Genomic DNA, 25,897 nt, shown 5'->3' with positions numbered 1-25,897 from the left:
TTCTCTTTTTCATGTGCTTCTATTTCTCTCCTCCCCTCTCTTTTCCTCTTCTCTCTTTTCCATGTGCTTCTATTTCTCTCCTCTCCTTTCCTCTCCACTCCTGTTCTCTCTTTTCCATGTGCTTCCATTTCTCTCCTCTCCTCTCCTCTCCTCTCTTTTCCATGTGCTTCTATTCCTCTCCTCTCCTCTCCTCTCCTCTCCTCTCCTCTCCTCTCCTCTCCTCTCCTCTCCTCTCCTTTCCTCTCTTTTCCATGTGCTACTATTTCTCTCCTCTCCTTTCTTTTCCATGTGCTTCTATTTCTCTCCTCTCCTCTCCTCCCTCTCCTCTCTTTTCCATGTGCTGCTATTTCTCTCCTCTCCTCTCCTCTCCTCTCCTCTCCTCTCCTCTCCTCTCCTCTCCTCTCCTCTCCTCTCCTCTCCTCTCCTCTCCTCTCCTCTCCTATGTGCTTCTATTTGAGAGGAACTGGATAAATTTTTCTCTCCACTTTTCTAATTGACTATGTTCTGGGTAATAATGCTACAGTTTCTCTATAGAAAAATCTTCCAATGAACAGCCGTGCTTTGTTGGCAACTATTCCTCATGTTTAAAATATCAGAGATGTACAAGATTTTAAATTAGCCAATCCTGATCCCCCCCTTTTTTTTTAAACCTGCATTTCCCGAACTCTCCTTTGTATGCCGATGCTTAAGTGACTAGAATACCAGGACATTCTCCAAGAGCACAATGTCTTGCCAAGTTACTGCTTGTAACCTTTCAGTCATCAGCGCTTCCTTTGTGCTAAACTGAGAACTAAACATTCTTTACTCGGGGAGAAACTATCCTTGGGGATGGAAACCGAACTCTTGAGAAAAAATCCAGTAACAGCAGCTCATACAAGCATGATTGTGAATGAGTACCCTCAACAGGCAAAACTCAGGAGAGAGTTTCTAGGTCAGGGGTCTCCAACCTTGGCAACTTTAAGACTTGTGGACTTCAACTCCCAGAATTCCTCCGCCAGCTTTGCTGGCTGAGGAACTCTGGGAGTTGAAGTCCACAAGTCTTAAAGTTGCCAAGGTTGGAGACCTCTGTTCTAGGTGCAGAGATCAAAACCAAGGGCTGCCCCTAATTAAATAGGAAGAGCTAGAGCCGTGATGGCGAACCTATGGCACGCGTGCCACAGGTGGCACGCGGAGCCATATCTGTGGGCACACGAGCGTTGCCCTATCTTAGCTCCAGCGCGCAAGAGCATGCCAGCCACCTGATTTTCAGGCCTTCCGGTCCCACTGGAAGTTGGGAAACATGCCGTTTCCAGCCTCCAGAGGGCCTCCGGGGGAAGGGGGGAAGGCTGTTTTCGTCCTCCCCAGGCTCCAAGAAAGTCTCTGGAGCCTAGGGAGGGCGAAAAACGGACCTACTGGGGCCACCGTGCCAAAACCGGGAGAGCGCAGGGGGGGGTCGCGTGTGCATGTGTGGGGGGGTGGGGTGCATTGAATTATGGGTGTGGGCACGCATGCGCGTGACCTCCCCGTGTTTCCCCTGCTTTTGGCACGCAACAGCAAAAAGGTTAGCCATCACTGAGCTAGAGGAAACCCATCTTCCATTTTACTTGAAATTGGAATGATTCAGATAAACCCTTGGATTTATTTCTTCCAAGGGGAACTCTAAATCCGATTTTTGAGAGTTAACTTGCCATTCTAGTTTTTTCTTAAGTGCACATTTTCCTCTTCATCTTGTAAGAACATAGTAGGGAAATTCTCAATCACCCATGTCATGGGTGTCCCAAAGGTGCTGTTCAAAAGGCAAGTGGGCTTCACCTGTGTGAAATGGTATAGGGCCGTGATGGCGAAGCTATGGCACGCGTGCCACCTGTGGTACGCGGAGCTATATTGGTGGGCACGCGAGCTCAGCACCGGCACACATGTGCGCGCTGGCCAGCTGATTTTTGGGCCTTCTGGGACCACCAGAAGTAGGGAAACAGGCTGTTTCCTGCCCCGGAGGGCCTGGTGGGGGGAAGGCTGTTTTCACCCTCCCCAGGCTTCTAGAAAGGCTCCGGAGCCTGGGGAGAGCAAAAAATGGGCCTACTGGGCCCAACATGCCATCATGTGCCAAAAGTGGGGGGGAGCACGAGGGGGGGTTGCATGCACATGCACAGGGGGTGGAGCGCATGGAATTATCGGTGTGGGCACGCGTGACACCCCCCCGCGCGCGACCCTTGCTTTTGAAACCCAATGGCAAAAAGATTAGCCATCACTGGTATAGGGTCGCCTGCTTGAGCAGAGAGTTGGACTAGAAGATCTCCAAGGCCCCTTCCAGCTCTATTATGATTGATTGAATTTGGAGAATGTAAATGGTGGGAGTGGTGAAGTATCTGGCTTGATGGGCAAGATTGCTGCTGTTCTCTGAGAAAATCCCTCTTTGCTTTGCCTTACTGGCAGATGAAGGAAGGGGAGGAGGGGGTCAAAACTGAAACTCTCTGCTGCATTATTTGCTAATGAGTTACTAACGATGAAGATGTTTCTGGCAATCAAGCAATTAATGACTTGCAGAAGTGGACTTTCTAAACTTGGGCAAAAAAAAATCTGGGTCCCTGTGGTGTGCCATACTAATCATACCCGTAATGACTTAATACTGCCCCCAAATTTCAGGCATGTCATAGTTAGTCAACTGAATCCAAGGCATCCACCTGGAAACAAAAGTGGACAATTAGGGAGCAATTAAACAGTGTGGCTGAGAGAGTAAAGACAGACAGCCGACTGAGAAAACGGAAGATGGTATGCTTAGCAATTGCAACAGCACTTAGACTTATATACCGCTTCACAGTACTTTACATCCCTCTATAAGCGGTTTACAGAGTCGGCGTATTGCCCCCAACAATCTGGCACCTCATTTTATTGACCTCGGAAGAATGGAAGGCTGAGTCAACCTTGAGCCGGTCAGGATCAAACTGCTGGCAGTGAGCAGAGTCAGCCTGCAATATTGCATTCTAACCCCTGCGCCACCAAGGAGCTATTGAGATCAGCATCCTACAGTGGTGCAATTCGTTTTTGGTGTGATGATGATGTTACCCATTCAGTTGAGTTTGACTTTGGCGATTCTATGGGGCAGGTCTGTCCAGATCTTCCGATCTTGCCCTGCTTCTTTGAATTTTTCTATGCTCTGGCAGGTGTCAGCTCTGATGGTGTCCAGCCACCGTGTTCTTTGGCAGCCCGGTTTCCTTTTACTGCTAGCTCTTCCAATCATATTAGCCTTCTCCAATGGATTCCCCCACATGAGAGGGCCAAAGCAAGTAAGACGCAGTTTGGGGATTTTGCCTTCTAGTGGCATGTCTAGTTCATTTTGGTTGTAGTCAAATTCAAACAGGAAGGTCAACCAACATAAGCCGTGGGCAGAGATGAAGAGAATGGAATTCATAGACTACCATCAAAGAACAATTGATGTTAGAAAGCAAACACTTCAGAACAGTGGTGGGTTTCAAAAATTTTTACTACTGGTTCTGTGGGTGTGGCTTGGTGGGCGTGGCTTGGTGGGTGTGGCAGGGGAAGGATACTGTACATTCCCACCCCACACCAGGGGAAGGATACTGCAAAATCCCCATTTCCTCCCGATCAGCTGGGACTCGGGAGGTAGAGAATAGATGGGGGCAGGGCCAGTCAGAGGTGATATTTACCAGTTCTCCGAACTACTCAAAATTTCCATTACCGATTCTCCAGAACTGGTCAGAACCTGCTGAAACCCACCTCTGCTTCAGAAGTTGCTTGACATTTACATAAAATATGCTGTGTTTTGGGTTCAAAGGCAGCAAAGGCGTTTCAGATGGGCCTTGTATGTGGCACCTGTCACAACTCAACTCCTTAAAGAAGGAGTGTCAAACTCAAGGCTCGTGGGCCAGATCCGGCCCATGGGGTACTTAGATCTGGCCCACGGGGCTGCCCTGGAAACCACAAAGGACCATTCCGCGGTGCCTCTGCCAGGGAAAACGGAGTTCGGGAGGGCTGCACCCTGGCAGAGGGTTACAGGAGGCCGTCGCAGCCGAAAACGGAGCTTGGGAGCCCATTTTCACTGGCAGAGCACCCGGGCGCCAACAGGCACCCCCAACACAAGTGACATCGAGCTGGTCACACCCACCTTGGTCCCCCGGGGTCAAGCACAACCCTGATGGAGCCCTCAATGAAATCGAGTTTCACACCCCTGCCTTAAAGCAATCACACCTTTTCCAAAGATTGTGCGGTTGCCCTCGGTGCCTGCCATGCAGTCCTAGAGAAAGATGCTTAATAGTTGTTAAGGAATGACAAGAAGATGCTGCGGGTTTCAGTGTCAGCTTGTGAGTCCTTACATGCCTAGTTTTCGGCTTCCAACTTCTAGTGGGGGAAAAACCCCATACAGGTAGTCCTCAATGTACGGTCATTTAGTGACCGTTCGAAGTTATAACAGCATTGAAAAAAAGGGACTTGCAACCATTTTTCACACTTACGACCATTGTAGCCTCCACACAGTCATGTCATCAAAATTAGGATGCTTGGCAATTGATTGATATATATGACGGTTGTTGCAGGATCCCCTTTTGCGACCCTCTGATCAGCCAAGTTAGTGGGGAAGCTGGATTCATTTAACAACCATGTGACTAAGTTAACCACTGCAGTGATTCACTTAACAGATATGGCAAGAAAAGTCATAACATGGGGCAAAAAGTTACTTAGTATATGTCTCCTTTAGCAACATAAATTTTCCTAAACATAAATTTTCTTAATATGATTCGATTGCTTATTTGTACCCTATGACTATCATTAAGTGTTGTACTTCATGATTCTTGATGAACCTATCTTTTCTTTTATGTACACTGAGAGTGTATGTACGAAGACGAATTGCTTGTGTGTCCAATCACACTTGGCCAATAAAAATTCTATAATATTCCATAAATTTTGGGCTCAGTTGTGGTTGTAAGTCGCGGGCTACCTGCACAAACATCTGGAATGGACAGTCCAGCGGATGAAAGGAAAACTAACAGAGGCCCGGCAGCAGCCACCTTAAACCCCAAATCTGGGCACAGAGCCAGTTTTCAGAGTCTTGGGGAACAGCTGCAGGGTGGGAGTTGTAGGGATTTCCAGAGGGATGCTATTCCAGAAGGCAGCCACAACGACAGAGATGTCTCAGTTGATCATGCTCGACTGGCTGACATTTGGCGACGTGGCGTAATCCAACTCACATCTCCCAACTGGGTCTCCATGCGCCAGTGCGTCCCGTTTACGCTCTTTTCTTCCGCTTTGAAAGCAGTTGGCCCTAGACACGTCTGAATGTCTGAAGCTGACTAGGTCCTGCTCCGTTCGCCTGTGAGGGGGACGGGACATCATGGTTTATGAATTTGGAAGGTATACATTTGCATCGCTCGGCGGATGCTCTCCATTTGTCATCCTGCCCGCTGCTTTGATATCTGCGAGGTGTTCCTCTGCTCCGTGCAGATGGTTGGTGCGCACAAGTGCAAATGATGTGGATCACATCACCATTGACTAAATGTTAATTTCCCGAGCTTGCAGTTGCTGTGCGGAGCAAAGGTTTTGGCGTCTGCTGAGTGTAGAATTCCTTCCCTGTTAATAGCTGCCAGATCTCTGTGGTCTATTTTGGGAATCGGATTCTGTTCAATCGGTTTACTCGGCAGAGCCGTCACTTTATTTTAATGGATTTCTATATTTATTCATCCGTTGAGCAGGTGCCAGAAACGTGACAGTCAATTCCCCCATCCCAGAGAGATGTGTGATAATCATTAAACTACGTGGGGCTTGCTGTTAAAAAAAAAAAGAAAGAAAGAAAGAAAGAAAAGAAAATCAGTTCAGATTTTTGTCCAGAAGAGTGAAAAACCAGACAGGTAAACATAGCATATAGCTAAAGGGCAGACAGCAGGCATCAAATGGCCTTAAAGTGGCCCAAATCAGAAGCTCGTTTGAAGCTGCCCGTGCTGAACAGATGAGAGGCCTGCAAACGCTCCCAGATCCTTGAAGGCCTCCGGATATCCTGATGAGGTATTAGAGGAAGTAATTCAGGAAGAAAGAGACAAATAACCACCTCTGGATCTTGGCTGACCTCATAGAGCCGCCGCAATAGTGAGAAGCACTTAGATCCAAAAAAGCGTTGATAATACCGACCGCTTTCCAGGGAGAGCAATGTGGGTTTCTTTTAACCCTTCCCAACAACGGCCAAGTTCCTTTTATGCTTTCTTCCTTTATCATGGGCTTGCTCAGAGCTCCCTCCAGTGCATTTGCAAAAAAAGCTTGGGAAGTTCACCTTTTTTTTCTGGCAGTAGGTGGTGGATTGGTTGCTCCAGGATTTCTCAAGCTTGGCAGTTGGAAGATGTGTGAACTTCAACTTCCAGAATTCCCCTCCCAGAATTCCCCTCCCAGAATTCTGGGAATTGAAGTCCTCACATCTTCCAACTGCCAAGCTTGAGAAACATTGGATGAGTCAATTAAATGTGTAGTATGGCCATTAGGACACTAATTAGATACAGATGAAAAACAATTAAACATGAGCATGGCTGGCTGGGGAATTCTGGGAGTTGAAGTCCAGAAGTATTAAAGTTACCAAAAATTGGATACCCCTGCTGTAGAGCTTCCTGAACAAGGAGTAGTATGATTATTATTCAGCAGGGTGGATTTGATTTAAATAGAGTTGATTTAAATCACAATTTAAATCATGATTTAAATCACTAGTAAAAAGGCTTGATTTAAATCAACTCGATTTAAATCATAATTTTTAAAGAGCAACTGTCATCTCTGCTACTCCTTTGACCCACTGTTGACTCACCGATAGTCCCAGTGTTGCAGAATATACAGCCTCATGCTACATAACTAAGCTCCATTTCATGCTGAATAAACTAAATTATTTACGTATCTTAAATAGAAAACTATCTTACGATAGATTTTTACCCCAAAAGTTTTTTATTAAAATAAATTCAATAAAAATAAAAAAAATCCGATTTAAATAAAAAAAATCCAATTTAAATTTAAAAAATCTGATTTTTTAAAAAAAATCATTGATTTTTATCCACCCTGTTACTCAGAATCTGTCAGGCACAACAGATCTTATATGTCCTTTTAATTTCAAGTTTAATATATCCCATTTAAAGAAGGGATGCGGTGGCTCAGTGGCTAAGATGCTGAGCTTGTCGATCGAAAGGTCAGCAGTTCAGCAGTTTGAATCCCTAGTGCCGCATAACGGGGTGAGCTCCCATTACTTGTCCCAGCTTCTGCCAAACTAGCAGTTTGAAAGCACGTAAAAAAATGCAATTAGAAAAATAGGGACCACCTTTGGTGGGAAGGGAACAGCGTTCTGTGTGCCTTTGGCATTTAGTCATGGTGGCCACATGACCACAGAGATATCTTTGGACAGCGCTGGCTCTTCGGCTTTGAAACGGAGATAAGCACCGCCCCCTAGAGTCGGGAACGACTAGCACATATGTGCGAGGGGAACCTTATATCCCATTTAAAGTACGTATTTAAATGTATAGGAACAATATCTGATATAGTTGGAGGAAGGGAATAGAGAAGTATGTCTTATTGTCGTCTCTACAGCCTCTTGTTGACTGTAATCCATATTCATCTTAAAGATTTTTTCTTTTTTTCTTAAAAATGTGACACCCCCACCCAAAAAAAATTCCACCGTGAAAAAAAAAATGTATTGTCAATACATGTTTGCCCTGGTGATATATTCAACGTGCCTCAGAGTCATTTATTTTTCAAGCAATCCAAAAAGAAGTCTAACCTTGTTTACTGTCATTTTTATTTTTATTTTAAAAAATGCTTTCTCTTTCTGTCTTTTCAATAGGATTCGGCTTTGTAACTTTTGAGAACGAAGACGTGGTGGAAAAAGTCTGTGAAATTCATTTTCATGAAATCAATAATAAAATGGTAAGTTTTCCCAATGGGAGCTTCAAATTTTTGAGAAAATGGGGTTTTTTTTTAAAAAAAAATCTCTGGCCGCTCAGAGTTGCTCTTGAGGTTTGCGTTGTGAACCAACCACATCAAACCTGCTTTCACCCACCAATACTTAGTCTACAGCAGAGGTCTTCAAACTTGTGAACTTCAATTCCCAGAAAGGCTGGAGAATTCTGGGAGTTGAAGTCCACAAGTCTTAAAGCGGCCAAGTTTGAAGACCTCTGCTCTACAGAGCTGTGTTTTTAGGCCTCTGTTTTCCCTCCAGCTTTGCTGGCTGGAGAATTCTGGGAGTTGAAGTCCACAAGTCTTAAAGCGGCCAAGTTTGAAGACCTCTGCTCTACAGAGCTGTGTTTTTAGGCCTCTGTTTTCCCTCCAGCTTTGCTGGCTGGAGAATTCTGGGAGTTGAAGTCCACAAGTCTTAAAGCGGCCAAGTTTGAAGACCTCTGCTCTACAGAGCTGTGTTTTTAGGCTTCTTCTTTCTCGTAGAATGGATAGTTTCCCTATTTTTTGGAGCCTGTCCCTCATAAGCTACTGCCCCTTTTCAGCCTTCAGAAGGCTGCCGTAATACCAAAGTACCTTTTCAGTGACATTCCTAGCGTGTGCACAGCTGCGATAGGTTCTCTTATGTCCTTCCACAACTGCCTGTGTAGATAATCATTGTTGCCGAATGTGTTTTGAATGGCAGCTATTCTTTAACAAAATGCAAATGGGTATAAATAGCACCAGATTAAGCATTTATTTGGGGGGGGGCGGGTGAAGATTTCAAACAAAAACGGTTGACGTCTCAGAAGGCTGACGTCTCGTGCTTCAGAGACGTATCCAAGGGAGGTTGACCGTTATCTTGGGAAGGCGTGTAGCTCAAGTAATGGAGCCCACACATAACCAGATGACAGCTTCAGGTTCATTTTTTTTTTGCCTCTCTAGCTTAAAGGGAAAACAAAGATGGAGTCTGAAACCGTCTGAAAGTTGTTGCGTTAACATTAGGCGGTCTCATAGTTGAATATGGTAGGAGAAGGCCTGCTAATACAATGTACATTAATGTTTCTCAGCCGTGGCTGGGGAATTCTGGAAGTTGGAGTCCACCCATCTTAAAGTGGCCATGGTTGAGAAACACGGATGTGCAGTATAGTCAAGTGAAACAAAACCAGTAGTGGAATTCAAATAATTTAACAACCGGTTCTCTGCCCTAATGACCGGCTGGGTGGACGTGGCCAGGGGGTGTGACAGGCAGCACCTGGGAATAAAAATGGGCCACTCCCCCGTGCTCCATTTTGGGCCTAGGAAGCCTCCCTGAAGCCTCCTGGGAGCAAATATAGGACCGGGGGGGGTGGGTGCCGCAACCCCCCCCACGCCCCTTTTTGGGCTTAGGAGGCCTCCCTGCACTTACTTGGGAACCAAAATCGGGCATGTGGGGACTCCCGGAAGGGGCAGGGCGAAGCCAGCCAGCAATTTAACTACCAGTTCACGCGAACTGGCTGAATCCTACCACTGAACAAAACTAACATGAAATAATAAAGGAGAATGTTTGTAGCTCAGGGTCGAAATGAGGGGTCCTTGGTGCTCTCTGAGCTTGCTTGTTTTCTTGCAGACGTTGCATTACCCAAACTAGGTAACGTCATCAGTGCTAGTTAAGGTTAACTTCAGACCAACAATCATGTAAGCAATACCCCAATGAAGAAACTGCCAAAGAGCCATCAGCAAACAGCCTAAAGAATCTCTTAAGACCGCCCCCACCCACACAGACAAGCAAGTCACCAGAATGTAAACTGACAGCAAACAGCACTCCTTACTAGCACTGAGGATGTTACCTAGTTTGGGTAATGAAACGTCTACAAGAAAACAAGCAAGTTCAGAGAGTACCAAGGACCCCTCATAACATGAAATAGTAGAAAACCTGGATTGTTGGGCAGTAATCTATGGTATAAGAATGAGCAATCCAGGAATCTTGCTATTTTGTGTATGAAATGCAGGATGCTGAATGGTATGGCTGCAGAACATATTTCCAGCAATGTCCCAATATCTCTTGTAAGGCTGAGCTAGTGATTATTGGAAATAGCAGTGCTGAATTCTAATGGGACCAAAGCCACAAAGGTTTATGGTCAGATTTTCAACTTGAGAATGCCTGTTGGCCAATATACAGGTAGTCCTCAATTTATGACACAATTGAGCCCAAAATTTCTGTTCCTAAGCAAGACAGTTGTTAAGTGAATGTTGTCCCATTTGACAACCTTTCTTACCATCGTTTTTAAGTGAATCGCTGCAGTTATTAAGTTAGTAACACAGTTGGTATGTGAATATGGCTTTGACTTTGTTGTTTTGGCTGACTTTGCTGGTCAGAAGGTCACAAAAGTTGGGTCACATGACTCCAGGAACTGCAACTCTGTCATAAATATGAGCCAGTTGCAAAGTGTCTGCATTTTCAGCATGCAACCATGGGGATGCTGCAATGGTCATAAGTGTGAAAATTTGTCATAAGTCACTTTTTTTCAGTACCGCTGTAATTTCAAATGGTCACTAAATGAATGGTTGTAAATCAAGGACTACCTGTACTTAAGAATATTTCATGTTTAAGAATGAAAGTAGAACCAGGCTGTCTGATACTTCTCAAATCTGATTTCTTCAAAACCATTCATTTCTTTTTATTTATGTATCCACTTGTCCTTTCTGTGGTAAAAATGTAATAGGCAGTTACCCCTCTGAAGTCAGTAAGTGTTAATTTTTCACTAGACCCGGGTTTTTTCAACGTATTTTATTATTCGAAACCAATTAACATAAGGAAAACACATGCATATGTGTATCAGGGTTAGCAGTGTAATCTAACATAAAATAATGATAGATAGAGGAGCAATTAACAAGCATATTGATTTAAATTCACCATATGAATATGTAAGAAACTACACCACTGAACAACCAATCAACAAGAGAACCAATCAGCTGCTCAGAATTTAAATATAGCTCCAAACGAACAACCAATCACACGACCAACTGACCCAACTGGCACACAAGACATTTTATAAGCGAAGGAGAATAGGACAAGAAAATTCTGCTGATGACGTTACCTAGTCTGGTAACGAAACGTTCAGAAACTAAATTGAAACAAGCTTGGAGAGCAAACCACTGCCAAAATGATAGATAGATCCCAACATTATAAACAGAACAGCTGCAAATAATTTGATCATGCTTCTCAAAAGCTTTTTTCTTTGTCTTGAAAAAAACAAAACAAATTCAGATGTTTACAAACAATGCAAATCAACAATGCAACATACACCAACAAACAGGCATAGTTTTCACCTTTCAGTTTTATTTATTTTTATTTATTTTATTTTATTAAATTTCTATACCGCCCTTCTCCCGAAGGACTCAGGGCGGTGAACAGCCAGAAGATAAAACACAGAAATACAAAATTTAAAATAAATTAAAACAAATTAAATAATTTAGGCTGAATTTTAAAATACCCCATAATTAAACAGATTAAAATTTATGTTTAAAATTTAAAATTTAAATTTAAAAAGGAGAAGATTTAGGCCAGGCCAGCTTGATGAAATAAAAACGTTTTAAGTGTGTGACGGAAGATGCGAAGATCCGGGATCCTCCGTATCTCCGGGGGGAGCTCGTTCCAGATCGTAGGTGCCCCCACAGAGAAGGCTCTCCCCCTAGGGGCCGCCAGGCGACATTGTTTGGCCGACGGCACCCGGAGGAGCCCCTTTCTATGGGAGCGTACTGGCCGGTGGGAGGCTATTGGTGATAGCAGGCGGTCCCATAGATAACCAGGTCCTAAATCATAATACTTTTATCTAAGCTTCGTGAACCCAGAGTTCCCAATTCTTGACGTTTGGATAAATTCCAAATTAAAATATTCAGTGCATAGCGATTGATCCCAGCAGTATTTGTTTTAAAAATCCTATTGATGTCCCTTCAAATGTGACAATAATAATCCTAACTCTATATTGCCTTCCAATTTTTGAATTGCATCGACTTCTAAGGAGACATCATAAAATGATACTGTAAATATGGTCTTTTCAACGCAACCTCTACAATCAGGGCAATTTTAAACATTTCCTCGGATGTAATTAAAGCCGATTCAGTCAACAAGATTTCAAACATTAAAGAAAAAAATACATACTCTGAGGCTGCAATTTTAGAGCTAACTTCTGCAATGCATCATGGAATGGCCCCTTACGAACCTGCAATCAGAGATCGGGATAACACAGAGAAGAATTTTAATTAGGACGAAGCTCAATATGTTTTGTACATTTGGAGTATTTTGTTTGAAGTGAGGGACAAACAAGCATACAAGAAGGAGAATTTAGTTGTGCTGAGGAAAGGCAATCTACTTCTTGGAGAAATGGAAAGTCCTTAAAAAATCTGATGCTAAATTGAACTGGAAGACAGCTAAAGAGACCCTGTGGTTAGAGCAGCAGGCCTGGATTTGCATTTCTGCTTAAAATAAAATGCATTCTATGTTTCGGGTCCAGTTATCTCTTTTTTAAAAAAGTTTTTTATTAATAATACAAAATTAAAAAAACATTGGATATAGATATGACATCACTGGTTCCAAACATCTTCCGTCACTTTACAATAATATTAGTAATCATATAAACATATAGTTCTTAAGCTTTGTTCACTATTTAAGCATAATATGATATTATGTTATCTCTTAACTTCAACTAAGGACTGCTATGGCAAATCTAGACAGCATATTAAAAAGCAGAGACATCACCCTGCCAACAAAAGTGTGTATAGTCAAGGCTATGGTTTTCCCAGCTGCAATGTATGGCTGTGAAAGTTGGACCCTAAGAAAGGCTGAGCGCCAAAGAATTGAGGCCTTTGAACTCTGCTGCTGGAGAAGACTCCCGCGAGTCCCTTGGACTGCAAGGTGATCCAACCGGTCAGTCCTAGAGGAGATCAACCCTGACTGCTCTTTAGAAGGCCAGATCCTGAAGATGAAACTCAAATACTTTGGCCACCTAATGAGAAGGAAGGATTCATTGGAGAAGAGCCTAATGCTGGGAAAGATTGAGGGCAAAAGAAGAAGGGGACGACGGAGAACGAGGTGGCTGGATGGAGTCACTGAAGCAATTGGCGTGAGCTTAAATGGACTCCAGAGGATGGTAGAGGACAGGAAGGCCTGGAGGAACGTTGTCCATGGGTCGCAATGAGTTGGACACGACTTCGCAACTAACAACAACAACAAGGACTGTTGTTCATAACCAGTGTTTCTCAACCTCACTGATTTGGTCTTCAAGTCCCAGAATTCCCCAAACAGCTTGCTTACTGGCTGGAGAATTCTGGGAGTTGAAGTCCATACGTCTTAAAGTTGCTGAGGTTGAGAAACACTGGTTATAACCATAGGCTCCCTGGAGAATGGGCAGCGTACAAATAAGTATAATAAAGCCAAAGTTTTTCTCAAATTTAAAGGGGGTCAAACCTATTTTCCAAAGCATTAGAAGGCAAGACAAGAAGCAATAGTTGGAAACTGAAAGAGAGAAACAACCTTGAACTAGGAATCTAGAAATTTCCTAACAGTGAGAACAATTAACCAGTGGAATGGTTTGCCTTCAGAAGATGTGGGTGCGGCACCACTGAAGGCTTTTAAGAAGAGACTGGACAGCCATTTGTCTAAAATGATATAGGATCTCTTGCTTGAGCAGGGGGTTGGACTAGAAGACCTCCAAGGCCCCTTTCAACCCTGTTATTCTGTATTCTGTATCACTCTTTTTGCCTGGACCAGAGAAAAGACTTTGATGGTTTACAATAAATGCAGAGCTGATCCAATACAATAATGCATCAGGAAGATTAGGAAGACCCATCTCTATATTTTAACTAGTATAGTACCTTTAACATTTCCAGCTAAAGATTCTTACTTTTCCTTTTTGCTTTCCCAAATGCGTTTCCAGTCCTTCATTTATTGGTCTGATCTCTGTTCCCAACTTTTAATTTAATAATGGAATTTATTTTTAAGATGGATAAGATCAAAACAGTCTCCTTAGCATATGCCATAAGCCAATTCAATATTTGACTTGCTAATTTTTCACTGAGCTATGAAATAATATCCTTCATATTGTTCCTTTCGGCACAATACAGGGTGCATCTGAAATGAAAACAAGAGATCTGTTTCATTATCCAGGTGGAGATATCAGGACTGGCCTTCAAAATTGTGGCTGGAACGGGTAATCCAGATGCATCAATTCTTTTAACTTTGGTGGAAATAACTGAACTGTGCAGTTAGATGGCAGAGAAAAGAGTCTAATGGTAATAGCAATAGCACTTATATACCAGTTCATAGTGTTTTACAGCCCTCTCTAAGCGGTTTACAGAGTCAACATATTGCCCCCAACAATCTGGCTCCTCATTTTATCAACCTCGGAAGGATGGAAGGCTGAGTCAAGCTTGAGCCGATCAGGATTGAACTCCAGGCAGTGAGCAGAGTTAGCCTACAATACTGCATTCTGACAATAAATCACTCTCAGTCAATTGCAAAACAATATCTTTAACATCATTGAACATTTACCTATCCCAGGTCCTTGGAAAACACTTGATCAATGGCTAAAAATGCCAAATCCAGCCTAAAAATCTGATTAACTGTGCGAACAATCGCTATTATTATTATTATTATTATTATTATTATTATTGTTGTTGTTGTTGTTGTTGTTGTTGTTGTTGTTGTTGTTGTTGTTGTTATTATTATTATTATTATTATTATTATTATTATCCCCAATGCAGTGGTGGTATTCAGCCGGTACTATCCGTTCAGGCGAACTGGTAGCGGTGGCTGCAGGAGGCTTTGCCCACCCACCCGGATGTAATCACGTCCCAATTATTGACTTTTTGACGCTCTGCACATATGTGGAGGTGGCATGTGTGGCGTGGAGGTGGCGCGAGAGGAGCGCTCACATTTGCGAACCGGTAGTGAAAATAAGTGAATACCACCCTCGCCCCAATGAAGCACTATCTTGATATTGTTTTGGGGCTTACGTGTGCTCTGAGGAAGATGAGAGTTATGCCGCAGGTTTAACCATGCTGGACAGCTCTTATCAGAGGAACCAGATGAAGGAGGATATCTCTTCCATAAACAAGACATAACGTACAAAAACTTATACCGGCTTCGTCATTGTCCAGGTTAACAAGGACTGTACTAGGTGATGGAGTTCCTGGATATGTGGTGACAAGTAGGCTATAGGGCTCAAGACAGTTCTCTGAAAAAAAGTTGCATGGGAAAACACCATCCAAAATAGAATTGTCCAATTGCTAAACATTATCTGCAGGGGTGGGATTCTACCGGTTCGGACCGGTTCGAACGAACCGGTAGTTCCAATGATCACTTGGGAGCGAACCAGTTCACTCCGATGATCAGGTTGGTCCGTCCCCCCCCTCGCCCCTGTGCTTTACTTACTTTTATCTTCTCAGCTGATTGGCACGGCAGAGCAGATTGCCACGCCTCAGCTGTGTTACTCCCAAATGGTAACACAGAAGGTTAGCATTTGTAAAACTGCGCACGCACGCGATCACCTAACCGGTTGTTAAACCAGCAGCGTCCCACCACTGTGTGTCTGAATATAGAGCCAAGATATTGTAATGGAGTTTGAAATGGACAACTGTTGCCATCCTTACCATCAACAGGGGCGGAGGGAAATAGTGAAAACTGAAGGAATCAAGATGCCCTATGGAAATAACATCAAAAGTCTGGATGAAGACAATTGCCACAAATACCCGGGCATCCTTCCAGCTGATTGTTAAGTCAAGAAGAAGGTTAGAAGTGAATACATAACAGGAGCGAAGAAGATCTTAAAGTCCAAACTCAATGAAGGAAATAATTCCAAGGTAATTAACACCTGAGCAATTCTAGTCATTAGATTCACAGCTGGAATAGTGGAGTAGACTCAAGCAGAACTAAAAGCCCTGGATAGGAAGACCAGAAAAATAATAACAATGAATCATGCTCTTCATATACACAGCAACATTGACAGACTCTGGAGCATAGGTGGGCATGGAATGTTGCAAGGATACCAGATAGTTGGAGAAGAAGAAAAAAGGCATTGGAAAAATACAGATAGCCGTCACTCTAGAACTGTATTTCAGTCTGGAATTAGGATTGCAAATTGCGTTGGTCTTTGTGACCCCATCTGATTTTAGCATCTTTTTGCAGCAGTCATTAAGCAAAAACAGCTGTAAAATAAAATGACACAGACATTAAGCAAAACCGTTATCCACAATAGGTAGTTTTGCCAGAAACCAGAAGTAAACACCAGTTTCTGGCCAAAAAATAAAAATAAAAATTGTAAATTGAGGTCATGGAACCATGGGACACTACAAACAACCCAAAACACAATCATATGAATGCAGGGATGGGCTTAGCTGTCAGAATTTCAAACCTGGATTGTAAACAGCCCTGGGGAGGCCTGTCATATCTTCGACCGATTACAAAGCAACCAGTCGTAAATTGAGGATTACCTGTATCCGGAGTACAGTGAAGAAGAGGCACTGAAGCTAGTACACCATGAAGGCTTACTGAATAGCCAAAGAAACCAAAGTAGTCTATAAGAAAGACCAAATGAAGAATTGAAAAGAGACATGGCAAGGAAAATTATTGCATGGCCAATACATATTTTAAAAAATGTACAGGCCCAAGCAGAGAACAACAAGATGTCAGCATTCCAGAAAAATCCCCAGCTCCAAGTAAAGACTCTGAAGCAAGCATTTTCAAAGTTCTATTTACTAGAATAGGTAAACTGGCACATCTGGGAAAACCCGAATCTGAGAGGTCCGGGTTTCCCCTCAGTAAATCAAAACCCCCAAAACTATCCCCTCACTCCTCAGTCGATCACATGCTCCAATCAACCGCCATCCCATCTTGAGACATCACTCCGACCACTCCTTCTCCAGATGCAGGATCAGCCTGACCTTGACCGACAGGAAAAATGCAATTATGTCTAAAGACAACCCCTCTACTAAATCCCCCCTCCAACTTTCCCACACATGAGAAGGTGGCAGCATTAAAGCTTCCAGCCTAATATGGCTTCCAAAGCTGACACAAGATCTGTAATGACTGAAAGCAGGAAAGTTGAAGAAAGTCACAAATTAAGGGGGCTAAATTCTAACTGCACAAGACCAAGCTTTAAAAACAGATGCATACAAAGCCAGAATCAAGAAGACAACAATAGACAATAAATACCGCCTCTTCAAAGACGCTGAAGAAACAGTGGACCACCTGGTTAGCGCCCGCAAGACGATCACACAGACCAACTATAAGCAATGTCATGATAAAATAGCAACAATGTTTGGTACATCGGAAGATCTGCAAATAAATACCATTTGCTTGAAAGCAAGAACTGGAAGGACTATAAAATATGGAAAACTGACAGCCCGGGTTCAAGACCCAAGCGCCACCACGCAACAGGGTGAGCTCCCGTTCCTTGCATCAGCTGCTGCTCATCTAGCAGTTTGAAAGCATGCAAATGCGAGTAGATAAATAGGTATTACTTCGGTGAGAAAGTAACAACGTTCCGTGTGTCTTTGGTATAGCCATGCTGGCCCCGTGATCAGGGAAAATGTCTTCAGACAACGCTGGCTCCCTCAGCCAAGAAATAGAGATGAGCACCGTGCCCTAGAGTCAGACATGACTGGACAGGGAAACTGCTACCTTTTAATAGAAAATGTTCTGGGACTACAAACAGACACCATGTTACTAACTTAACAACTGCAGCAATTCACTTAACAACTATGGCAAGAAACATCGTAAAGAGGGGCAAGATTCACTTAACAGCTGTCTCACTTAACAACAGAAATTTGGGGCTCAATTGTGGCCATAAATCCACCTAGATGTGTTTTTCACTCTCCAGTGAATATGACAATTTTTCCATGAATGTGATTCTCACATTTGAGATTCAGCAGAAATGTATTTATTTCTATATTTAATTTACAGTATATCCCACCTTTATTATTTTTATAAATAACTCAAGATGGCGAACATACCTAATGCTGCTTCTTCCTCCTATTTTCCCCACAACATCAACCTGTAAGATGAATTGGGCTGAGAGAAAGGACTGTCCCAAAGTCACCCAGCTGGCTTTCATGCCTAAGGTGGGACTAGAATTCACCATTGCCTGGTGTTTGGTCCAAGTTCATCCAGCTGGCTTTCATACCTTAGGGCTGTGATGGCGAACCTATGGCACGTGGAGCCATATCTGTGGCATGTGAGCGTTGCTCTAGCTCAGTTCCAGCACACATGTACACGCTGGCCAGCTGATTTTCGGGCCTTGGGGGCCCACCGGAAGTTGGGAAACGGGCTGTTTCTGGCCTCTGTAGGGCCTCCAGGGGGCGGGGAAGGCCATTTTCACTCTCACCAGGCTCCAAGAAAGCCTCTGGAGCCTGGGGAGGGTGAAAAACAGGCCTACCGGACCCACCAGTAACCTTTTTGCTGTCGCATACCAAAAGCGAGGGGAACACGGAGGGGCGTGGGGGGCATTGAATTATGGATGTGGGCACTCACGCAACCCCCCTGAGCTCCCCTCGCTTTTGGCACGCGACAGCAAAAAGGTTAGCCATCACTGCCTTAGGGGGAACTAGAGCTCACAGTTTCCTACTGATTGGCTCAAAGTCACCCAGCCAGTTTTCATGGCTAAGGTGGGACTAGAACTCACAATTTCCTGGTGATTTGTTCAAAGTCACCCAGCTGCCTTTCATGCCTCTAAGGTGGGACTTGAACTCACAGTCTCCCAGTTTTCTAGTCTGGTGCCTTAGCCGCTAAATCAAACTGTCTCTGTGGGAAGGAAGGTGGAGATAAGAGAATCACAGAGTTGGAAGGGACCTTGGAGGTCTTCTAGTCCAACCTCCTGCTCAAGCGTAGATCATTTCAGACTAACGGAAGAATCATCTCCACTAGGAGAGGTCAGGGGCCCATAATCCAGATGTTGGGGTGGATGTTGGATGATTTTCCCCTGTCATTGGAAAGTGCCTGTGGATTAATTACTCATCATGGAAGCCTCAGCTCGGTGTGTGGGAAGAGAGACACAGCTGGCTGGAGACTCTACACATCCCCTTTTGCAAGAGGTGACTAGAAAATAACTGAGCTGCTAAAACTCCATCCTTCGGCGAACTCTCCCCTTGTTGGCCTTCTAAACAAAAGCGCATATTTTATGAAATTTCACCGCATTTCCTAGATATTTACTGCTCCCTAAAGTACGAGAGAGCTGGGGAGGCTCAGCCATCGTGTGGGTGAATCTTTTTCTAGCCTCAGGCTGGCCGGGGAGCTAATTTTACCGGCTCCGCTCCACTTTGCTTGCCATTTATAACCCAAGAATGTCAAATGGCGTATTAAACAAGTGGCAAGCAAATGCCAGCAAAGGACTTAATCAGCGAAGCCCATTATTTGTGTCGGAGCAAAATTATTCCCACCAGGCATAAAAAGAAAGCACAACAGGCACCCTAAAATAACCTTCCTGCGACACGGAGGTGTTTCAGAAATAGAAACCGCACACGTTGTGTGTAGTGAAGGAAAAAGCTGGGGTTGTTGGGTTTTTTCCCCCTGCTCTGTGAAATTGTTCCGTACAATAGCGTAGCAGCAGATTGGACTTTTGCAAATCCTTAAAAGTGTTTCATTCTGATTAGCTCGTTCCCAGCATCCCCCCTCCCTCCCCCACCCCCGGTGTCATTTTGTATTCCTTCCATCAAGGTCACTTACTCAGTCGCTGAGACATGGTACAAAATGTAATGCTTTCAAAAGAACAGTAAAGCCTTCTTTATTTGTTTACTTATACTATTTATCTGTAAGGGAGGCGGTAGCTAAGACGCTGAGCTTGTCGATCAAAAGGTCGGCAGTTCAGCAGTTCGAATCCCTAGTGCCATGTAACAGGGTGAGCTCCCGTTATTTGTCCCAGCTTCTGCTAACCTAGCAGTTCAAAACACGTAAAAAAGGCAAGTGGAAAAATAGGGACCACCTTTGGTGGGAAGGGAACAGCGTTCCATGCGCTTTTGGCATTTAGTCATGCCGGCCACATGACCACAGAGGCGTCTTCGGACAGCACTGGCTCTTCGGCTTTGAAACGGAGATGAGCACTGCCCCCTAGAGTCGGGAATGACCAGCACATAAGTGCGAGGGGAACCTTTATCTTTACCTTTACTATTTATCTAGGCACCCATCGCCCCCTACTCTGGAGTAGGGTTGGGCAGTCCACGAGCAGAAACAACAAAATAATCATGCGTGCCAGGACTAAAACTGTTCTAGTCATAGAACCACTCGACTTAACAACCGCAATTGAGCCCAAAATCTCTGCTGCTAAGCGAGATGGTTGTTAAGTGAGTTTGGTCCCATTTTACAACCTTTCTTGCCACCGTTTTTAATTAAATCACCTCAGTTGTTAAGTTAGGAACATGGTTGTTAGGTGGATCTGGCTTCCCCATTGACGTTGCTTGTCAGAAGGTTGCAAAAGGCAATTACGCGACCCTGGGACACTGCGACCGTCATCAATATGGGTTTGTTGGCAAGCATCTGAATTTTGATCATTTGACCATGGGGATGCTGCCACATAAGTGTGAAAAACTGTCACAAGTCACTTTTTTTCGGTGCCGTTGTAACAGTCAATAAACCAACTGTTGTAAGTCAAGGAAACCAATCAGTGAACTGGCCTCACTTCATCTTTCAGCCCAGAAGTTTGGAGGAGACGGCCAGGCCTTTAATGCCTTACAAAAGGATCTGGAGCCACCTGGATCTCTTGGGGTGATGCTGTTTCTTAAGGCAGGCGGGATGATAGAGAAGAACCCAGTTATAAGCAAGTGATCCAGAATACATTCTCCCCCCCAATGATCTTGAGATAAGTATTTCATGTTTCTCCCATCATCTCCAGCCAATGGCCTAATCTGCTTGTTGAGGATGGTGGGAGCTGGTTGGCTGAAGATGATGGGAGAGCAGTCCAGTCCTGAAGAGAAGCATCCCCTTTTGCCTGCCCCAATCCCTTCCTCTCTCTCTCTTTGGTTTTTCTGCAAGCTAGTGTAGAAACCAGAATTTGCACATTTGAAATAGATGCTCCATCACTGAGCTAATTCCTTCAATGATGAAGACTTTTGGGAACTCATGTCCATGACAGTAATGTATAGTCTTACGGTGGAAGTTATAACCAATTTATAACCCAGAATCTCACCAAGAGATTAACCATATGATGAGGCTAATTACTGGGTGCATAAAATCTACACCTAGTTATTGGTTACCAGTTCTTAGTCACATACTCCCCCCGCACTTATGACAACAAGAAGCTCTCATTCGGGAGTATAGTAAGATCCTGTTAAATTCCTCTCTACCCATACATGGATACATTCCTGATCTCTTAAAATGCTGATTAAAGTCAAGAAATCCACCAATCTTGATAGCGCATAAGTTGATGGCCGATCATCAGAACACCACACAAAAGTGGATGGAGGCGTGGAATAGCTGTTCCCCCCAAGATGTCTCCGAGCATATCAGTCCTAGTAGTATACCTCCAGGATTTAGCCTACCCCGACACATATGGGTGACATATAATAGAATTAGAACAACTCATGGGGTGTGTGCTGACTCCCTGTATAAATGGGGAAAGACACCTTCAGCACAATGTGATTGCGGGGCCCCTCGACAGACTATCCAGCACATAGTGAGGGAATGCCCTAACAGAAGGTATCCAGGAGATTCTAGGGACTTCCTCTGCATAACAACGGCAGCTACTGACTGGATCTCCAAACTCAACATTAAACTTTGAAATGTTATTTCTGTTTTCCTTTTAGGTTTTCTTACTGCTTTTTTATTGTTTTAATTGTTTTTAACCTGTAAAAATGAAGCGTTTTAATGCTGTGTGTGACCAGCCATAAGCTAAATAAATAAATAAATAAATCACCAAGAGGGAGATTCCACCAAACTGCTTCTCACTGATCTATTAGGCAGCCCTTAATTGGAGCTAATTGGTGGCTGGGGAATTCTGGGAGTTTATTTATTTTATTTTATTTTATTTCAAATTTATATACCGCACCTTCTCCCAAGGGACTCAGGGCGGTGTACAGCCAGATAAAAACATACAATACAAACATTAAGAACAATTAAAAGAATATATATTAATTTGGCCCCAGTTTAAAATGACAAACCAATTAAAAATTTAAAATTTAAAAATATGTTAAGTTGAAGTGAGTTGAAGTAAAAGTTGTCAAGGTTGGAAAAATCCCTGATCTAGAGGGGACCAAGTTATCCACCTAGCCACAAAACCCCCATAATTAACTGACCTTACAGGACACAAGACACAACAAGGGGGGATATACACAGTAAATCCAAAAATAGGGAAGGGGTTGTAATTCTAGTCACCTAAGTCTTCCCTTTCTTTCTTTCTTTCTTTCTTTGCTTGCTTTTCTTTCGGTTTCACTGTAAATTTAGCTGATGGTTACAGTATGATATTCCAATACAACCTGACCACAGGTGGTATTCAGCCGGTTTGGACCGGTTCCCCTGAACCGGTAGCGGAAATTGTGGGTGGGCTCACCCACCCGCCCTGGCTCTATGCCATCCCATTTAGGCCGGGCGCATGCGTGGAAGGCGCACGCGTGAGCAAAGCTCCTGCACAGAAGGCCGGGTGCATGCACGGAAGGCAGGTCCACATGCGAACTGGGCACGGGCGCACACAAAACGAGCATGGACGCGCAGGATGAACCAGTAGTAACATAAAGTGAAACCCACCGCTGGACTTGAGGCTCTGTTCCCCAAGTTTAAATAAAAGTGTAGCACTTTAGCTATCCTTTTGGCTGCCTAATGAAGAAAACATTAAAGCAGAAGAATGTTCTATGTGCCGAGGGAACTTCGGATCGTATAAGGTGCAGCCACCTGCCAATGAAATGAAATGCCTGCCAACTTGGCATTTGTGCCCAGCGCTAAGTACATTTTGCCTATTACAGTGGATTAGCGGTAGAAATTGAGCGCTGATCGGAATTTACTGGCCTATTTTTGATTCGCATTTGAGAGTTCGTTTCACAGAAACCTTTTAACGATAACCCTTCCGTCGGATAACAGGCCAAGCCACATTCAACCCAGACCAAGCTCTCTGTGTTTGAAGATTTCCTGATCACATCCTGGCAAGTCCGGAAGACATTATCACTGAAAACTGGAAAGCTGCTGAATGGATCCCTTTTGTAAGATCCATCCCGTCTCCTTGTTTTCATTTCCATGTCCTTCACTCTCCCTTGGGCAGGGAGACAGAGAAAGGAAAAGGTGTTGCTTCGTTCAGTTGGCTTTGGCCAGATGTCTAACTGAGAAGGCGCTCGCCAGCTGTGCCAGAGGGGGTCACTCAGAAACTAGCAAGTAAGCAGTAAACAAATGAGTAGTAAACAATACCCAATCAAGGAACTACCAACTCAGACAAACAGTAAACAACAGCCTAATCAAGCAACGATCAAGAACACTTCCCCTAACACTGGCAGGGCAAGCAACTAGAATATAAGCCGAGAGCAAACCTCACGCTCACTAGCACTGATGTTGTTACCCAGTTTGGTAATTAAAAGTCTGTAAGAAAACAATAAGCTTGAAGAATACCCAGGACCGCCACAGTTCAACCCTGACCTGCAGATATTCTCTGTTGTGGCCCGCCAGCAGATCTGGCAGCAGATTCGGATAGTGAAGAGGTTGGAGAGGAACATGGGCCAGTCCTGGAGTCTGGGGAAGGCTCTGATGAGGGCTTTGCATCGGAGGCAGAGAGGGGGCCAGAGCCGTATGCCAGTTATCCGCTGCCTTTGGAGTCATACATCAGTGAGGCCGACGAACAGCTGGAGCCTGTTCCCAGTGTGTGCATATGCAGAGTTGCCAGATGAAGGGAACAGCTAAAGAACAAGGGTCAACTTGGGAGTAAGGCCACAAGTGGACGATGAATGGCCCCTCCCAGAGGGAATAAAAGAGGAGCGAAAGGGGAGGGGAGTTTGCAAGAGACAATTAGTTCATTACTGCATTCTTGCCAAGTATGGCGGCGTCTGAAAGATATCGGCCTGGCCACTCTCCAAGCCTGATAATTGTGAACTATCTTGAAAGACTGTGGGAGAGGAAAGACTTTGCTGGAGAGGAATTCATTGTAAATTAAATAAAGGGGGTTTATCGGGACAAGGACTCGGCTTTGTGCCGCTGGGGAAGCCTAGATCAGAACCTTCTCTTCTATTCTAAACAAATGAGTTAAAGGATTTTCAGCCTGCCCCTTGGGCAGTCTTTTTCATGTCTCCAGGCCTCAATCTCCCACTAGATTAAACCAGATGTGAAATGACGTGCACTTATGAATGATTAAAAATTCCTGGACACCTGGCCTAGCGGTTAAAGATGCCAAGCTTGTCAGATGAAAAGCTGACAGTCTGGGTTCTAAGCAGTGCACAACGGGATGAGCTCCCGTTTCTTGTCCCAGCTCATGGCCACCTAGCAGTTCGAAAGCATGCAAATGCGAGTAGATAAATAGGTACCCCTTCGGTGAGAAGGTAACAGCGTTCCGTGCGCCTTGGTGTATAGTCATGCTCGCCCTATGACCACGGAAGCGTCTTCAGACAATGCTGGCTCCCTCGGCTAAAAAATGGAGATGACCACTGCCCTCTAGAGCAGGGGTCTCCAACCTTGGCAACTTTAAGACTTGTGGACTTCAACTCCCAGAATTTCTCAGCTTTGCTGGTTGAGGAATTATGGGAGTTGAAGTCCACAAATCTTAAAGTTGCCAAGGTTGGAGACCCCTGCTCTAGAGTTGAACACAACTGGACAGGGGAAATCTTTACTTTTTACCCAAAAAGATGAAGGGGAACATATTCCATCATGCCCGTTCTTAAATGTGATACATCCATTTAATCCAATACCCTTGGCAGGGTATTGAAAAGACACTTGATGTTGCCCTCTATTGGCAGCCAAATCTGAGAGCTAGGACAGCCCCTGGTGGAGAAGGGGAGAGACCACACATTTTCCTTATTAATGAGCAATTGATGTCCTCTTTACAGATATTTTTAGGAAATGAGGATATGTAGAGCTTTTTCTTGGGAGCATAGAGAGATGGCATTCCCCAGAATGTTGTTGTTATTATTTCAATCTCTTTCTCTCTCTCTTTTTTTTTTTTTTTAATTAAACCTACTTATTAGCTTACCGGGATTCCCATTGTATGGTCCTTCTGTGCTGTGAACATCATAAATTAAGCTTGTCTGTCAGATACCGGCAGTAGCTCATTTTTGTGGCTTGGAAAGCTAATTGTTCCGTTTATTGTTTTTAACAGCGCTAATCCAAACTTCATTTTCTCTTTAATTGTCAATTTAGGCAGGCTAGCTTGTTTTTAATATCAGAGAGAGTGATGGAAACAGAAGTGCCTGGAAGATGTCAGTGATTACTCCGTGACATGCAAATATTGGAGTGGGGAATGCGTATGCTTTTCCGGATAATAATTAGTTTTAAAGAAACAGGATCTTGGATTTATGTCACATATATTTCCTAGCTAGTGAGAAACAAGGAATTGTACCTTGGCCTGGAAAATAGATTCTGAGATTCTAGCTTGCATAAAATCAAATAATCCTGCTTGGGGTATGATTGGACTTTTTGAGTAGACTTGTGTTATCCTGGCAAAGATGTGCCTAACTGCCTGCTACAGTTGTCCTCAACTTACAATAGTTCATTTAGTGACCATTCAAAGTTACAACAGCCCTGAAAAAAATGACTAATGACCATTGCAACATCCCCTTGGTCACGTAATCAAAATTTGGCCGCTTGGCAATTGACTCATATTTACGACAGTTGCATCCCTGGGTCATGTGATCCCCTTTTGCGACCTTCTGACTAGCAAAGTCAATGAAGGATGCCAGATTCGCTTAACAACCATGTTACTAACTTAACAACTGCAATGATTCATTTAACAACTGTGGCAAGAAAGGTCAAAAAATGGGGCAAAATTCACTTAACAAATGTCTTGCTTAGCAACAGAAATTTTGGGCTCAATTGGTCGTAAGTCAAGGACTACCTATAGTCCTGTGACTAGAACGTTTTTAA

General features: G+C 43.9%; 1 protein-coding gene across 6 annotated transcripts in view; it reads left to right on the top strand.

The window, feature by feature from the left end:
* MSI2 (musashi RNA binding protein 2) overlaps positions 1–25,897 on the top strand; it is a 648,294-nt gene that overhangs the window by 518,354 nt on the left and 104,043 nt on the right. For all 6 annotated transcript variants that reach the window (XM_070932033.1, XM_070932032.1, XM_070932030.1 and 3 more), the window contains exon 8: positions 7,793–7,875. In XM_070932033.1, the coding sequence (XP_070788134.1) occupies positions 7,793–7,875 (83 nt within the window). The remainder of the gene's footprint in view (positions 1–7,792; positions 7,876–25,897) is intronic.

This window comes from Pituophis catenifer, unplaced genomic scaffold (genome assembly GCF_029215685.1).
Source record: "Pituophis catenifer annectens isolate HBS135680 unplaced genomic scaffold, rPitCat1.0.hap2 SCAF_1, whole genome shotgun sequence".
Lineage (NCBI taxonomy): Eukaryota > Metazoa > Chordata > Lepidosauria > Squamata > Colubridae > Pituophis > Pituophis catenifer.
This window is presented reverse-complemented; position numbering and strand designations above follow the sequence as displayed.